Raw genomic sequence first — 13,078 nt, forward strand, 5'->3', positions numbered from 1 at the left:
TTATCATTATCCCCAGGGTGTGAAAAGTACAAAAAGAAAAAAAGGTAATCATTAACCGGGCGTTAAGAGACATACCGAACGAAACAAAATATATAGAACCATCGAACTAAAAAGGTAAAGAGCAGTGTTGGTGTTAAATGTTCTCTGGAAGTCCCTACAAAAAAATACAAATTTTTTTGAATTGGGGTCGTTAGATTGGATTTGTCACTACTTTAAATCTATGAATTTCGAGTCAGAACAGACTAACTGGGACACAAAAATGTTTTAGTTTTCCTGCAAAGTGATCCGAAGGAAAACGGTAATTGAGTTTAAGTTTGAGTATGGAATGTGAAATAATACCCATAGTAGGGGACGGAAACTTATTGTTTTGATCATTATAATTTATTCTCTATAGCCATTAGAACAATCCGCTTGCAAGTTGTACAGATTATTGCTAATGATTGGTAAACATACAAACATTTTATCGTAAGTGATTAATCTTACTCAAGATCAGTGTTCGACGTCCAAATTTTACCTTCTCGAGATGGCGAGTACGCTGGGATATTTGGAACTACAATTTATCAGTGAACTATACCCTAACTATATTTTTTCGAGTATGCCTACACAGGGAAGTTGCTTGAGAAACTGTGGCTTACGATTTCGGTTCTGGCGAATAAGTATCTGACTTGATGTTTAATGGCAAAGTTGTCTCGGGTCATTATAGCGTTATAAAACTTTATCATTAACCCCAGGATGTGAAAAGTACAAAAAAAAAGAAAAGGTAATCATTAACCGGGCGTAAAGAGACATACAGAACGAAAAAATACATGTAGAGAACCATCGAACTAAAAAGGTAAAGAGCAGTGATGGTGTTAAATGTGCTCTGGAAGTCCCTTCTAAAAAATACCAATTTGTTTTAATTGGGGTCGTTAGATTGGATTTGTCAGTACTGCAAATCTATGAATTTTGAGTCAGAACAGACTAACTGGGACACAAATATTTTTTCCTTATGTTGTCACAAGGGGAAGGTAAAATGAACTCCTTATCAACATTTTAAGTTTATGGAAGATCTTATCAACAGCGACTATAAAAAAAGTATTAAGGGTCAAAAGAGACAAAAAAACTATTTGAGTAAAATATAATACAAATCTGCATTTGAAATGGCAGATTTGTTCCATGAACAATAGATTCCATGAGTTCTAAGTCTCACTTGAATCAACATCTTTCTGGTAGTGGTAGTCTAAATAGTTTTAAAATCCACGACTCCTTTTCCATCAAATTGAACCGTTAATACCCTCTAACATTGAACAAAGTATGACCAAATTTATATATACGACGTAAACACGGCATTTACTCACAGTATGGGTCAAAGATTCGTGTAATGCGACCAACTGTTGATGCGTGATTTACATGTAGGCTAAGTGACTATCTTTATTCCATACAACAAATGTAATGAAAAAAACGACGAATACAGGACTATACTTGAACAAATTATCTAAATATCCAAAATATCTGCTTATTAGGTTATCAGCATTGTCCAGTTCGTACCGGTATACTATTTATTTTTCAAATGAAACTCGAATTATAAAACATTCATTTGGTTAAAATAATATATCGGTTATTTGATTAACATAAAATAGTTTATACAGGCAAACTATCAGTTCTATTTCATGTAAAAAATTAAACAACCCCTAAATAAAATACAAAGATAAACAGTATTTGTTAATTATTATTTCATTTATTGCTGACAATATTCCCGTGGCGGAGCACGGGCGGTTAACTAGTATATATATATATAGACATATATATACGTCCGTGAACGCGATAACTTGAGTACTTTTTGTCCGATTTTGATGAAATTTGGTTTAAAGGTGTAAAGCGGGATAAACTTGAATGAGTTCGCGAACCAGCATGATCAGACCCTGGGAACGGGGCTTTACGGGGGGTTTTATTGGGTAAAAATTGGTTTTTCTCACTTTTGACCCTCAAAACACAAAATTTCCCAATTTCTCTTTAGACCTTTTTAAAGAGCTTAAAAAACAATTAATTTAGTATATAAAAGTATTTTTGTTCGGTTAATAGTAACGGAGAAAATTAAAAAAAAATTGTAAATTTAAAATTCCCATGTTATTCTTATGGAGAATATTGTCAAATGTTGTAGTTTGCTTGTTTATGGATATATTTTGTATTTTGATCAAATTTATTTATTTTGTACTAAGCTATCAATATTTTACAAAAAAACACACTTTATTAGTTTCCTTGTAGCAGCAAACCTACTCGTTAAACCTAATGTTATTAAAATATATTTAATTGAAAATCAATTAAGATGAATGGAAATTCGCTTAGTCGGCAGGTTTGCTGCGGCGGGGGTATTTATGGTTTTTGTTCTTCATTATTTTATTACAAGTTGTAATTTTGCTCGATTTCGAGCAACAGGTTATCTAATATATATAAAAAAATTGGTTTCTTTTCCGAGTTCGTTTGGCTCTTCTACCCGACTGATTTTCATTATTGAGGTCTCAAATTGAAGGCATGCACACAAAGATTTCACATCAAGCACCGGCATATATTTACCTACTGTTCGACCAAAAACACAATACAATGAAATACAAATTTAAGATGTATTTCACCAGTTTTAATTATATAACTCTGTATATTTTTGTCCCAGAACCTTCAGTGAAATACTGGCTTTCATTTAAGCTATTAGCTATTCAAATCGGACGAGTTTCAAGCAAACGCAAGGTAAACATACCTATGTGTCCCCAACACCATCATGTGGTTCGGATTCCACTATAAACTGTGTAGGTCCCTTAGTTGCCATTAGCTGTATGGGCTATTAATTAACAGCTGTGTCTAAGGAATGTCGGCCTTAGTCACTAACAAGACTACAAGATCACGCCACTCATCCTACACTTATCTCCATTCATACTTGGCTTATATAAGTGTAGGATAATAAGTCCAGTATTGAACAGTATTAACATGTCCAACCAAAAAACTATGTTCAACCAACATAAAAATAATTTTGATAAGCATATTCTATGACTATAGAATCAATAGCTCCAGTATAGTTAATTTTTTATATGTTTTAGAATTTAAATAATCATAAAACTATAGGCCATAATTTAAGCTTTTGATCGTTTGAATCAGTAGGGCTCAAAATACTGAATTACTGTACTCAATTAAAAAAAAAAAAACAATTTTATTATTTCTGGGATATTCCGTCTTATTTAAACGCTGTGTAGCAGAATGAGTCCTCAAGTATAGGTTAACTACTGACAGATTTAATGAGTTATGCGTGGCAAATATATAACGACCAACTAGATAGTAACTTCATTTTCGATGAGAAAAAATTAGTGAAATTCGATAAAGCTCTCCCAAAATCCAGGCTTAAATAAAATCACTGAAGTTCTTCCCAGTTACCAAACCTAATATCATAGACATATTTGACCAGAACAAATGATCAAATTTACCCGATTCACAAAAGTAGTTTGCTACAGTTTCAATCATAACAAGCCAATGCAATTTGGGATAGATTCCGGAGCAGGATTACTAATCTCAGAAAAGGCTTTCAATGAGTTAAATCTCAATGACAATCTTGACATAACTAATGTGTATTTCCGTGCTTATACAAATAATGTTTTTAAACCATTGGGCAAAGTTACAGTTAAGGTTACAGTACTTACAAAAACTATAAATCAATTGAAGATATGTATATAGTTCCTATATGTGAACGACTTGCATCTAAACAAAGGCGAATGCAAATTCTTCTGCGAACAAATTGACTATCTTGGTCATGTGATTAAGTACAATCAAATTTCTTTAAGTCCAGACAGAAACGATTAGAGCTGTTTTGTAATATGCCTCAACCAAGTAATATTGATGAGGTCCGGAAATTCATTGGAATGGTTACGTACTAGGCTCGGTTCATCCCAGACCTATCTACAAAAAACAACACATCTTCGACAGCTTCTCCAGAAAAATAGAAGATTTCATTGGTCAATAGATTGTCAACCTGCATTTGATTGTCTCAAGGAGGAAATAACCTCAAAAAGAGTTCTAGTACCATATGACCCCCATCGTCTAATCGTTCTAACATGTGATCCCAGAGTCCTACTGGAATTGCAGCTGTAATGAGTCACATAATTGATGATGAAGAGAAACTGATCGCTTACGCATCCAGATCCTTAACTCCACCAGAGCGAAATTATAGTCAGCTCGATCGACAAGCTCTTGGTATCGTGTTTGGAGTCAGTCATTTTTACAATTTTATCTGTATGGATATGGACTTCACTTCACCTTAATTACAGATAATGCCCCTCTTTCAGGAATTTTCCATGAAAGCAAATCCTTACCTTCCATGACTTCCAGCCAACTACTCCGTTATGCATCTTTTCTATTAGGGTTTAACTATTCAATACGTTTAAAGAAAGGGGACGAAAATTCTAACGTTGATTGTTTATCCAGAGCCACTCACTCAACATTCTGAAACCTTAGACATTTTCCTTAACAATGAAGTTACCTTCCTACATTTAGAACATTTTTTGAAATATCTTCTGAACATATAAATGCAACTATTCTAGCCCGGGAAACTGAAGCTGACCAAAATATTAGAGAAATTAAAAGGAAACTTTTGTGTTCTTCCACTGACCTACCATACACATTGGTCCGAGAGTAACCAGCAACTTCTCACATAGGCCTACCTATCTTATTATTTTATTACCAACCAAGACAAGGGCGAAATTGGGCGTATTTTAATCCAAAGATGAATGCAATAAGAGTGTAGAATGGAGCGACATGTCTTTGGTATGTTTGTCTTCTATCATTAACTTTTCAATATTGTTCTATTCGTAGGCAATGTTTCTATTCGAAGACTAGTAGGTTTTTTTTAGCCAGGAAAATTCATCAAAAGCTCCAATAAACAATGACATTGGGTCCAGTTTCAAATGATCAAAAAGTTACTGAATTTCTTTAGGATAGACAGGTGACAGGTGATCCATTAACTACCAGTAATCTACTATTTCAATGGGATCTTGTAGGCATATTATCGTTTATCAAATACTTCTTATGTCGGTCTGTTACAAAGCTAAACCAGCAATAGTTATGAATAGAAATTAAGTGTTATGTAATTTACTTGTAGGCCTATTAGCTTCCATGAGAAATGTGTAATATTAAAACACAGTTAACATTCATAAAAAAATTATTATTATTACAAAAGTTTAAATATATTTGAATATATAAAGCTTATTTTAACTATACACAAATATACTACAATGAAGAAAACTAATTTGTATTATACAGGATGTTTGTGTTTCAAAAATCAGTAAGTGTATTTTTTTAAGCAAAATATAAATATTTTTTTATATTATAATTTTATTGAAAATGAATTTACCATAGTAATATCTTTTTTCTCATAGGTTGTAAACTTTAAAAAATCTTTCAAAATGCTTTCCATTAAATTCAATACATTTTTCACAGAGCTTTTTTACATCTGTAACAATATTTTTGCATAGATTTTTGTTGTTGTTTAAGGATTCAAATTCTCTTGTGAACTGATTAGCCCACAAGGTCCTTCGATCTTACACCCTGAGACTTTTCTGTTTGGGGGGTAATTAAAAATAAAGTTTTTGTCTAATGGCCCCTAGATGTTCTGCTATTTAGAGCAGCTATCGCAAGAGAATTTGAAGCCTTAAACCACGATAAAAATCATTGCAAAAATATTGTTACATACAAGTGTAAAAAACCCTTGTGAAAAATGCATTAATGTAAGTGGAAAACATTTTGAAGACTTTGTTTTAGTTAATAAAATATGTTTAGTGTAAATTCACTTTCAGTAAAACTATAATATAATTAAAAATGTTTTATTAATTGCTTCAAACAAACGCACTTCATCAATAAACTGATTTTTGAAACACTATGTACTATGCTGCTTACAAGTATAATTCAATTATCAGTTCATTTAAAGAAACTCGTTAGGTTTGAAATAATAGTGCAAGGATTATCAGAGGAATAAAACTGACATACAGTTATATTCTTTACTTATACGTCCATTTATGTATTTTCAGTCTTTTTAAGGCCATTAACATATCTCAAACTTGAATTAATTAATTATTTAAATTAATTTACGCCACATTATAATTTCTCAAAAAATGTGCCTGTTGTTACGTTTTTTTCTGACAAAAACAGACAAAGGCACTTTATTTGAAAATAGACTACATAAAAAACTATTTTGTTTTGTCAACAATAATATTCTTCTTTTTTTTAAATAGATATTATTCACTTCAATAAGCATACACAGATTAATTTATTTAACTAAAGCAATTTCTTAAAACTAAAATAAAGCACGCAAAGGTAAGAAAAATAAACTTAATTTATTTACAACAGGTAACATAAATTATTAACATAAATAAAAAAACAACTAGACTCTTCTTTACAGCACCACTCGGTTTGCTTTGGTACGGGAAATAAAATGGGCACAATCTTGGCTGTAACTGAAATTTGTACAGAAAAACTAAACATATATTTACACTAAATTTAGTACAATTACACTTATGAATGTATTTAGGTGAGATATTTATCTTTTCTGTTATTGTAGAATCCAGTTTAGTTAGATGTTAACTGAAACTGGGTTATGTTCTTATTATTCAACAATCTAAATTTTGAAATATAGCCTACATATTTTTTATTCAGTAACTTATGTAGATTCATGGTTAACCCAAACTTAATCATTTTCAAGTACTGTAATGTAAAACCAGTAAATTCTCTTAAGTTCTTAAGAATAATAAATCAGGCAGGATTATAAATGAATATCCATTAGTTACAAAACCTCAGACCATATACAATATAAAAGGCTACAATAATGAACAGTCCAGTACTGGTACATTGCAAAAATGTTACGGAACTCGATTCTTGATATACAAAAGGTGGTACAAGCTGAGATTTTACCAAGACTACATTTCTAAATGATGAAGGTTATCGGACGTTGCTGTGGTGTCTCGGTACTGCTGTTAGTACGAAAGGTTGCGGGTTAGAGTCCAGTTCTCTCTGCACCTTGAACTGTTCATCCTGTAGCTTCTTGAGCCTCTCGCGTTCCTCGTCAAGACGACATTCCACTGCTACTTGCAGCCTAGTGCTCCCTCCTCTGTAGAAGAACACAATAACTTTAGAGAAAAAAATGCAAAACAAACTAAGCCAATTATTTTAAGTGCCATGAAAGGAATAATAGTATATTTCATCACTCAGGAGGTCAAGTTTTACATCGAGGCGAAGCGGAGGTCGGAAAATGAGCAAGGGCTGAAAAGACACTTTATGCCCGTGTGATGAACTATATTTTTTGTCATAGTGCACCATAAGTTGAACAAACTGTTAAAAAACTAAATAGTTTTCATTTAAAGTAACCTCTCAAAACTACTTCTAACTTATCAATTTAATTTGAGAAAGGAAACAAGCAGCTGTTTAGGAAGTGATTCAATCGTTCCGTCTATTACGATTATGTTAGTGTACATTAAGGCAACAATAAACAACAATCTATTAAACAATCAATACATACTTTCGATACAAGCAATTGTTTACAATCAAAATTTACAACTGAATTGACAACAGCTGATTTATTTTCCCTTGGGGCTAAACACGTTTTTTTACTCCCTAGAGAGTAAAAATGTCACTTTGGAACCTCAACGCATATATTAAAAATGGCTTTTTTTATTGCAGTATGATGGAAAATGTTACATTGAAGGAAGAAATTATACTTATCTATATGAATAAAATTACAGTTTTGTCTGTAAATTGCTTAGAATCATGCAGTTTTTGGTTATTTTTACGTTTCATAGCCTAAGAAAGCCGAAACGAGTCTTATCTCAATTTCTGTCCGTCTGTCTGTCTGTTTGTCTGTTTGTCCATTCTGTGGTCCCGTCTGTAACGCCAAAATGTCATTTTACGCGGCCTACTCCTAGAAAACTAGAATACCGATCAAGGTTCTAATCATTTTTCTGTATTTACTGGATTGGTGAGAGTGTCTTTGGCTATAAAATACATGGCCTCGCTTCTTGGATAACAAAATAACGAACCATCAAAAACCCAATTTTGTTAGATTTTTGTCAAATTTTCTCCCAATGTTTACTATTACATTTTATGAAATAACGATCAGCTGTTTGGATTAGTTCTCACTTCTAGCTGTCACTGATATGTTTACATTAAAAGTTGTTTACAAATACCGCAACCATTTCGATCAATTTTTTTTATCACATCCAAACCAAGTGAGATTAAAAACGTTGTGCCTTACTTAACCGGTTTAATTATTCGCAAGTGCAACGATTGTTCTTGAGTTATGATAACCGGGGAAAATGCCGTGAATTAGTGTTGTATTAGTGCTGGGAAACTTACATGCCTGTTCTTAATCATCGTCACCAATAGCTTACAAAAAAGGCACGAATACTAGAAAAGTAATCGTGAATAAAGGTTTTCACTCATTGACGGCGCTTCAATTACAGTTGTGTAAAGTACAAAGTAAAAAATCACAACTGCAGTGGGTAATCGTGGATGTTGCTGCGATCTTGGAAGATCTTTCTGATTTCGCTGTGATCGTAACAGAGGTTTAACTTACAAATGTAGCTAAACTCGCTTTTCCAATGTGTCACTTTTGGTTTCTACTTACTAACATTTCGACAACGATATCGGTGCTTTTCCTACTTAGGAAGTAAAACTACAATCGACCAAAACCCCAGATTTGTGCGTTTTTGTCACATTTCCTCGGAATGTTTGCTATAGGCCTATATATGTACCGATTATCGTTTACGTAATCTTTACGTAATCGATTACGTAATCTTTTAAATAAGAAACCTTTGTTTGGATAAAGGTGGTTTCTTAAAACTGTTAACATTAAAAGTTGCTTACAAATAATGCTATTAATGAGAAATAACTTTGATTTTCGAAAACTTAAAAAAAAATTTAAACCAAGGGAGATTAATAACTTCGGTACTACCACATCAAGTGAAAGTTTTTTTGAGCAAACCATAGTGAGTTTTTAAAGCTTTACGTTGTTAACATTATATGTTACATGTTTTGTGGCCTGTGTATTTATTTATTTATATATTTGCCAACGGATTAACACCTAGACTATAATACAGTTTGATTAGAAGGACAGTTTGAATTGGTCGTAAGTACTACAGTTCTTTTCTTAAATGTAAACGTTGGTTTATGGTACTGCTACTTTTCCTTAGAACCGGTGGCAGCAGTAAGAATAATTTTTACGTACAAACACATCACTATTTACAACTATAGTTATCGTTAGTGCTGCACCTTATTTCTTATTAAATTTAATTGATGTCTTACAGTATAATTTTAGCGTTTTCTGTCTGGACTCCAAAATGTTAGTTTATGCTATGAAATTAGTGCTATGAACTAGTGAACGATTTTTTTTAGCAAACCATCATGAATTTTTAAAGCTTGGCGTTGTCAACGTATAAATGTTTTGTGGACTATGTATTTATTGACTTATTTATATATTAGTAGTGAGGATGAGGTAGTATTTTAACTACTTTTAACTAGTGTGAAAAGTAACTTTCAATTACAGGCCTACCTTAGGGCTATGCCTCATAGATCTATAAAGTAATTTCTTTTATCATTAGATATAAAATATGGACTAACTCGATCGGGTGACATTTAATTGCGAAGCATTCGTTTTGGCTTTGAAACTGTCAGATATTGTATTTGCGAAGGTTTATATGTATTCCTGTACGGTAAAAGTTTTGCCAGCATATCTGGAAAAATGCACACTAAATATGCAAACCAACTCCTGTTCTGAATATTAGGTTTCAACTTACTACAAGATTCCCGTGCGTAGAACGGGCAAACAGCTGGTATAAATATAAGTTAAAGCAACAAATAGAGTAACCAATTGTTTATTTATTGAGCGGTCTCGGCAATGAATTGAGGTCTATTGATGATCATTGTAATCCTTGGTCAATTCCAAATTCAAATACAATTGTCGGTGCCTAGGTTGGCAGGGAACCCTGTTTAAATATGTGCATAATACACTTCTCTCACTTTGTGAGGTTTTTTTTTAATAAAGAAAATGAGCTGTTAACATGTGCCTTGGGAACGAGCTATCTAAATACTGTACAGATCTTCCAAGTTAGACATACAGTACCTTTGAAATCAATGCTTAAGGGTGTATAGGGATTTCTCGATCCACGAACAGGACATCCTTAAAATATGATAAGACTATATCAAACTACATAAAATTAATCAGATAGAATAAAAATTACAACAACTCACTCAACCAGCAGAAGTTTGTTGTACTGTACTCTAGTTTCTTACAAGAAACTAGAGAAGTTTAACTAAGTAAACTGTTGAAGTTTACACGTTTATAACAAATTTCACCAAGATCGGTTCATTTTTGCTCGTGTTATCGTGCTAACGGACACATATATAATAAATATAAATATATATATATGAATGAATATATAAATATTAATATGAAAACGGATGGTGTTTTTTGGCCTCTAGGGACCTTTAAAACGAAAAAAGTAAATCAGTCCCGGGTCCAGGTCTTACCATGAGTACAGTACTAGAAAGGTACTAGGTAATAGCATTGACTTTATATCTACACTAGACATCCTATCGTGTACTAAAATCCATCGCCAACGATTTCAGCCGAACTAGGTAATAGCTTATTCAATTCGCTAATACAACTTTTTATTTATTTAGCCAAACAAAATGTACGGTATAAATATTATTGAAAGTTTGGTTTAATTTAAGCTGTAATCTATTCTTCGTAATAGCAATTTCAACTTACTAAATCGAATTCCCTAAAAACATAACCAACTGCTAGGGACAGCACAGCAGCACAACCTAGCGGAGACTGGCGGAACTTGCATCAGACAGACAGACACCTGGCGGACATTGTTGTCACTACTACCAGATGCACTCTAGCGGACATTTCCTTGAACTTTACCTTTTTATCCCTGTGATAAGAACCCGAAGATAATAATAATAATATTATTGTTTTCCAACACACGGTTCTAAAATTATTGTAAATAGTTTTTATGAAGGAAAAGTTTTTTCTGTGAAATGAATTAAAATTCTATTGATACTGATTACAATTTGACCAGTCTTCAAGATACTGGTACAAAAACCTCGAATGTGATCTAATTCAAATACATGGACAGTTTTGTTAACTTACTCATTGCAGTACACAGTTACGTCTTAATAAGAATTTTATCAATCACACACTTAAAAGAGTTTTAAAAATTCGAAGAAAATATCAGAAATGTGAAAATAGCCATATAGCACCCAATGAAATATACTGTAATGGTCTTCATACTGAGGACTGGTGATAATATAACGTAAAGTATTACTTCATAAAATCATTTGAATAGGAGATTTTTGTGGTCATCGTTTGAATTGATTGAACACGTCAATACAGTAGAAAAATGTGACCGTAAATGAAGTTTTGTCCGGACGTCACTCTTGAATGCTTTGCTTTGCCATAAAGCACTAGAGTGACGTTCAATATTGTTGATATGTTTTATTTTTTATAAGCATTTATTAATTTGCAGTTTCACGCGTCTAGTGTACCTATGTCAATACCATGATGAGAAGTTACCAAGTTGATTGCTTTATTGAACATGTTTGTCTCTGTAGATTGTTTTCATTCGGACTTCCTATAGCAGTAACACCATATATTTACCCACGATTTGGAGTTACAAGTCAACACAGTATGTACATATTCCGATTACTTGTACGTAATGTGCAGAGTGAATGATAAATATACTAACCTATAATTAGCTTAATTCGTAATTCATCACTCCGTTTGACAACGTCAAGAATCAATTGAGAGTAGTTTGTTGATCTATTACATCAGCCAGACTAGATAATAATAGCTCAGATTATGAGACAGGCGAAAATGGCGGCCATTAGAGTTGCGCCCCGGGCGGCGCGGCGGCGGCTTTCCCCGCCCTGGACGTGGAATGCGGGCGATCGGATTCTAATCGGAGAAATTAAAACGAGTCTGTTCAATCCGAGGAGTGATGTCTGGGATGTGGGACGAGGAGACGCGACACAGAGTACAGAACTAGTAAGAGGAGGGGGAAGGTGTAATAGTAAATGTTACAGTTACAGCCAAAGTGTTGAACGTAAGGCCTATGTCCTAAAACAGCGAGGTTACTGTGTACAAAATATCAGTCGTAAACAATACTGTTGTCAACAACTAATGTCACCCGATAATCGTTCAATAGTTTGTTAAGTTCTTTGTGTGTGGTAAACTTGGAAATTATTTTACAAACATTTGTATAAACGAGAAATATGATCATCGACTTTGGATATAGAGCTTCCATCAGATCACATCGACGAGGACCGGCTGTCGCCTGTTTATCACTACTGTAACAGCTTTGTTAAATATGAACCATTCACAGGCTGAGCTGAGTCAAAAAAATTCCTTAAGTTGTGTGTGGTATAATGTTCAATAGTTCGCTAGGCACTCATTTACAAGTCCTACAGAAATCGACACTAGCACAATGAATGAAATGAACTGGGAAACTCATTTAACTGGGCTTCATTTTTACCATGGGAATATACGTATCCATAGTCCAAGTGCTTGTAGTAAGGTGTCGGCACCAAAGAATTAACAAGAATAAAGTGTAAAAATGAGTCGTTAAAAATGTCTACTGTCACAAGCTTAAGTTAAACGATTCTTTCTAGATTCTGATTCAAGTTACAGTACTTAATCCAAATAAACCCCTATTATTCCTTAGGACTCGTTGAGTGTACAAGATAAAACCTACGAACCTGATGGCAAAGGCCTTCAGTTGCTTAAAGTTGTTTAACCCTCGCATATGCTATCAATCAACTTGACCGACGATAAAATAAAATACAAAATTATAAATGAGTAAGTTTATAAACAAGATGATTAAAAACAAAACAATAAAAGATTTTTTTCGTAGAATATACTTGATACAGGTTTACATTACTATGTTTCTTGTAGTGGCAATGTCCCGGCATATATTCTTCCACTCTGATTACAAATGAAATCTAGTAGAAGATATCAGAACCAGATCCCATGAGGGGTGGAAGGGATTATATTTTTAATATCAATTTCGAAGGG

The 13,078-nt window shown here is 33.2% G+C and overlaps 1 protein-coding gene across 1 annotated transcript in view; it reads right to left on the bottom strand.

Annotated features, from left to right (window-relative positions):
- Positions 1-6,328: 6,328 nt before the first annotated feature.
- The window catches only part of LOC128990657 (uncharacterized), a 71,473-nt gene continuing 64,723 nt past the window's right edge, over positions 6,329-13,078 (bottom strand). The window contains exon 6 of the mRNA XM_054413153.1: positions 6,329-7,117. Coding sequence (XP_054269128.1) covers positions 6,949-7,117 — 169 coding nt within the window. The 3' untranslated portion in view covers positions 6,329-6,948. The remainder of the gene's footprint in view (positions 7,118-13,078) is intronic.

The sequence above is a fragment of the Macrosteles quadrilineatus genome, unplaced genomic scaffold (genome assembly GCF_028750875.1).
Source record: "Macrosteles quadrilineatus isolate MER2022 unplaced genomic scaffold, UCM_ALF_1.0 Scaffold_3__2_contigs__length_128488019, whole genome shotgun sequence".
Lineage (NCBI taxonomy): Eukaryota > Metazoa > Arthropoda > Insecta > Hemiptera > Cicadellidae > Macrosteles > Macrosteles quadrilineatus.